Raw genomic sequence first — 5,211 nt, 5'->3', positions numbered from 1 at the left:
AACCTGGTTCCTCCCGCCATCCACCCCTCCATTCCCCACCCTGGTCTGTCCCACTGTCCATGCCCTCCATTAACCTCCACAGTGCCTCCACTACCCAACCTGGTTCCTCCCGCCATCCACCCCTCCATTCCCCACCATGGTCTCTCCCACTGTCCAGGCCCTCCATTAACCTCCACAGTGCCTCCACTCCCCAACCTGGTTCCTCCCGCCATCCACCCGTCCATTCCCCACCCTGGTCTCTCCCACTGTCCAGGACCTCCATTAACCTCCACAGTACCTCCACTACCCAACCTGGTTCCTCCCATCCTCCACCCCCTTTACCCCTCCATTCCCCACCATGGTCTCTCCCACTGTCCATGCCCTCCATTAATGTCCACAGTGCCTCCACTACCCAACCTGGTTCCTCCCGCCCTCCACCCCCTCCATTCCCCACCATGGTCTCTCCCACTGTCCATGCCCTCCATTAACCTCCACAGTGCCTCCACTACCCAACATGGTTCCTCCCGCCCTCCACCCCTCCATTCCCCACCCTGGTCTCTCCCACTGTCCAGGCCCTCCATTAACCTCCACAGTACCTCCACTACCCAACCTGGTTCCTCCCGCCATCCACCCGTCCATTCCCCACCCTGGTCTCTCCCACTGTCCAGGCCCTCCATTAACCTCCACAGTGCCTCCACTACCCAACCTGGTTCCTCCCGCCCTCCACCCCTCCATTCCCCACCCTGGTCTCTCCCACTGTCCAGGCCCTCCATTAACCTCCACAGTACCTCCACTACCCAACCTGGTTCCTCCCGCCATCCACCCCTCCATTCCCCACCATGGTCTCTCCCACTGTCCATGCCCTCCATTAACCTCCACAGTGCCTCCACTCCCCAACATGGTTCCTCCCGCCATCCACCCCTCCATTCCCCACCATGGTCTCTCCCACTGTCCATGCCCTCCATTAACCTCCACAGTACCTCCACTACCCAACCTGGTTCCTCCCGCCATCCACCCCTCCATTCCCCACCATGGTCTCTCCCACTGTCCATGTCTCTCCATTAACCTCCACAGTGCCTCCACTACCCAACCTGGTTCCTCCCGCCATCCACCCCTCCATTCCCCACCATGGTCTCTCCCACTGTCCATGCCCTCCATTAATGTCCACAGTACCTCCACTACCCAACCTGGTTCCTCCCGCCCTCCACCCCTCCATTCCCCACCATGGTCTCTCCCACTGTCCATGCCCTCCATTAACCTCCACAGTACCTCTGTTACCCAACATGGTTCCTCCCTTTGCCACCATCTTCCATTACCCATCCTGATGACTTCCACCTTGCGTTATCCTCCATCATCCACCAGGATACCTCCCATCTGCCATCCTCCATCATCCACCATGATGCCCCCGTCCGCCATCTTGCATTGTCGGCCATGATGCCCCCGTCCGCCATCTTCCATTATCTCCCATGATCCCTCCCGTTCTCCACCATCTTGTTTCACCCTCCATGGTCTTTCCCGCCACCGGTCCCTCCCTCAGCTGCCCCCTCATTCCCGCCGCCCCTTCACCTAGCGGCCAGTCCTCCCCTTCCTTGGTGTGTCATCAGCTGGACCCTGTGACCTCACAGAGCAGATCTCCTGGCACCAGGCTTCCGGGTGTGGACGGCAGGGACCAGCGGCGGGAGCGGGCGGCGCTAAGCAGCGGAGTCTCCAGGTGAGGACCGATGAGAGGGGGTGGCGGCAGCTGGGGGAGAGAGGGGGCCGAGCCGGGGGCGTGCAAGACACAGGTGGACAGGAGCCATCCGTCCCGCCGGTCCCTTCATTCCTTCCACACCCTCCCCCACCTCGGGCCCTGTCCCCGTCACCACCCTGCTCCCCGTCCTTGGCCCTGTCCCCCGTTCCCGGCCCTGCCCCCCGTCCCCGGCCCTGTCTCCGTCACCCGCCCTGCCCCCGTCCCCGGCCCTGTCTCCATCACCCTCCCTGCCCCCGTCCCCGGCCCTGTCTCCGTCACCAGCCCTGCCCCCCGTCACTGGCCCTGTCTCCGTCACCCGCCCTGCCCCCGTCCCCGACTCTGTCTCCGTCACCCGCCCTGCCCCCATCCCCGGCCCTGCCCCCCAGCCCCGGCCCTGTCCCGGTCACCGCCCTGCCCCCCCGTCCCCGGCCCTGCCCCCATCACCCCTGACCCCTCTCCACCCGACCTGACCCACCTGTCCCCTGACCTGACCGGGTCCCCACTCTCTGTCTCAGGACCTCGGACAAGGGTCGGCCATGGCGCAGTCTCGGGCCGTGAGACGCCTGCTGAAGGAGTTCCTCGACCTTTCTCGACACCCCCCTGAGCTGTGCTCCGCGGGGCCCCTGGAGGACGACATCCTCACGTGGCAGGGGGTGGTCATAGGGCCCCAGGGCAGCCCCTACGAGGGCGGCATCTTCAGCCTAGAGATTGTGTTTCCAGCTACTTACCCCCTGAACCCGCCGCAGGTCCAGTTCAGCACCCCCATCTACCACCCGAACGTAAGTGAGAGTGGGTGCATCGGGCTGGACCTGCTGACCTCCAGGTGGGCGCCCACGTGCACCATCTCCCAGGTGCTGCTGGCCATCGGCGCCCTGCTGGCGGACCCCAGCCCGCACGACATCCTCGATCCCGAGATTGCGAACGTGTTCCTGACGGACAGGCCCGAGTTCGACCTCCGGGCCCGCAAGTGGACCGAGGAGTACGCCATGTAATCCCCAATAGAGGTGGGCCGTGTGGCCCCAATAATGTTCTCTGTGATCCCCAATAAAGATGTGCTCTGGAATCTCATGAAGGTGTGCTCTGTGATCCCCAGTAAAGGTGTGCCGTGGGATCCCCAGTAAAGGTGTGCCGTGGGATCCCCAGTAAAGGTGTGCCGTGGGATCCCCAGTAAAGGTGTGCATCCCTTACACAGCGCTTCGACTGGGCTCTGAGAAGCACCTGTCCCATGGGTCTGGGCACTTGTACACCTGACACAGCAGGGTGTGCATGCAGGGGGTGGGGGGTCCTGGAGGTGGGGAGGGCACAGTGGTGGGGAGCACGAAGGTGGGGGACCCACAAGGTAGGGGGGCCCTAGGGGTGGGGCAACGTTGGGGGGAGGAGGGGTGTGAGACAGACCAGCGTTGATCCCCATTGGACCGAAAGCTTTCTCTGCTGATTGAGGAGGGACAGCAAGACCAGGGGGTGGAGTCTTCAGGACCAGGGGGCCGTCCCGCCAGTCAGTGGGATGACTGTCAGTGAGGATCCTTAGAGCTGACCACGGGGGGGACACACTGGGTGAAGACCACAGAGCTGACTAGGCATCGCTTCTATGCGGAAGAACCTGGGTCTTCGGTTCCTGTTTCTGACCTAGATCAGTAGGAACCCGTATCATCTACACTGAGATCTAAATTTAATGGAACAAAAATGAAGTGGACTAGGGGTTGGTACAAAATAAAGGGATGTGTTTTGCTCCCAGACGTCTCCACCTCCCGCACCTTCAGTCCCCACCTTTGACCACTCTGCCTGTCCCCCACTCTGGGGCGTACCCCACTTCTCAGGACACGTCTACTTCGACATAAGGACATTCAACCCCAGAGAATTTTATAAAAACGTATTTGAGCCAAACAGACGATACACCTGGAAGTAAGATCTCAGCAGACTGAAAAAAGTGCTTCTCACAATGACAGTCTGCAGCTCCTTTTACATATTTTAAATGAAGGAGAAAACACAGGGAAGATTACAGGAAGGTGGGAGAAAGCAAGGGGGGAGTGGAGACAGGACAGTTACCAAACTGTGGGCTCTCCTGAGGGTGGTTCCCACATTTCAACGGTGTGTTAACCTATATGCACAGGAACAATGGACAGGCCTTGCTTAAGGTAGACAGAAACCTGGGTTTTTTGTTTTTGTTTTAATTATTGATTTTAAGCAAGGAAGGAAGGGAGAAGGAGAGAAAGAAAGAAACATCAGTGTGACAGAGAAACATCAATATAGTGCCTCCGGTATGCATTCCAGCCTGGAACTGAACTAGCAACCTGGTCATGTGCCCTCTCCGGGAATGGAACTGGCGACCTTTGGGTGCCCTGAATGATACTCAACCAACTGAGTCACAATGCTCAGGGCAACATAATGTTTTACTAAAAAGGTTATATGTCTGGGGTGTGATACCCCACCAGGACCTGCCCGGGAAGGAATTTATGACCAGGTCACCCTGGGAGGTTATTTTCCATAGAACCCCTTTTTGCATCCACACCTACCAACTCTAATTTGTCTTATTATCTCAAGAGCTCTGTGGGGTCTGAGATTTCACCCAGCTTCCAAGCCCACATGGGAGCCGGTCACAGTGTCGTGGAGGCTGCTGACTGACACAGATGCTGGTGTACACACAACGTGAGTCAGGACCCAGCAGGCAACATGAGTTCCCCTGACCCCAAGACCAGACCCAAGGGGGACATGGGGAGTGGGCCGTGGGTGCACACACCGTGGGTTCATGTCACAGCTCAGCGACCACAGGCACAGGAACTCCCCAATCCCTGAAGAAGCCAGCAAATCTGACCTTTCCCAGAGAGAGATGTTATCTTGAACCTGCTCAGGAAACAAATCCGCCACCTGCCCTGGAGGGAGCTCTGTTTTCCAAGGCTGTTGGCTACACAGATGCCCTGGACACTGAGAGTCCAGGACACCTGCCATCACATGACGTGTAGAAACATCATGGAGAACGGCACCCTGATAGTTCTAACTACTGGGATCTGTCTGGTTGTAAAGGTAAAAAATCAATTTCATGGAAATACTGTGCGCAATGGAAAAAATCCAATTTTCCCTTTAGAACCTGTGCATTCAGGAATGTCTAATCAGTGTAATAAGCAGATTATGACCATCAGTATTTTCTGAAAAGTTTTATAATCTACTACTTTTAAGGGGTGGAAAGAGATTATAATTATTAGTGAAAACAAAAATATCAGTGGCTTATGATTTTTTAAGCATTCATCAAAATAACTCTTTATATAGAAAACTTTTGTTTCTGCACCAAAGGTACTAACCCCTCAAATATAAAACTTCCTTTTACCTCTGCATTTAGGCAGTGCTGCCAAATAGAATTGTCTATGTCTGTACTTTAAGTAGTGTAGTTAACTTTAAATTAAATAGTCAGTAAACTGATGCCATTTAAATAGCCAGGAGGGGAGGACTTCCGGTCAAGATGGCAGCATAGGTAACTACATCCACATGAAAGTTACAACTAAACTACA

General features: G+C 56.6%; 1 protein-coding gene across 1 annotated transcript; it reads left to right on the top strand.

Annotated features, from left to right (window-relative positions):
- Positions 1–2,244: 2,244 nt before the first annotated feature.
- LOC118636094 (ubiquitin-conjugating enzyme E2 2-like) lies at positions 2,245–2,700 on the top strand. Its single transcript, XM_036271146.1, has one exon. It carries the CDS (start codon positions 2,245–2,247, stop codon positions 2,698–2,700), a length of 456 nt encoding a protein of 151 aa, XP_036127039.1.
- The last annotated feature ends 2,511 nt before the right edge of the window (positions 2,701–5,211 follow it).

The sequence above is a fragment of the Molossus molossus genome, unplaced genomic scaffold (assembly GCF_014108415.1).
Source record: "Molossus molossus isolate mMolMol1 unplaced genomic scaffold, mMolMol1.p scaffold_m16_p_2, whole genome shotgun sequence".
Classification (NCBI taxonomy): domain Eukaryota; kingdom Metazoa; phylum Chordata; class Mammalia; order Chiroptera; family Molossidae; genus Molossus; species Molossus molossus.
The sequence above is the reverse complement of the archived record's forward strand: the minus strand, read 5'-3'. Positions and strand labels throughout refer to the sequence as shown.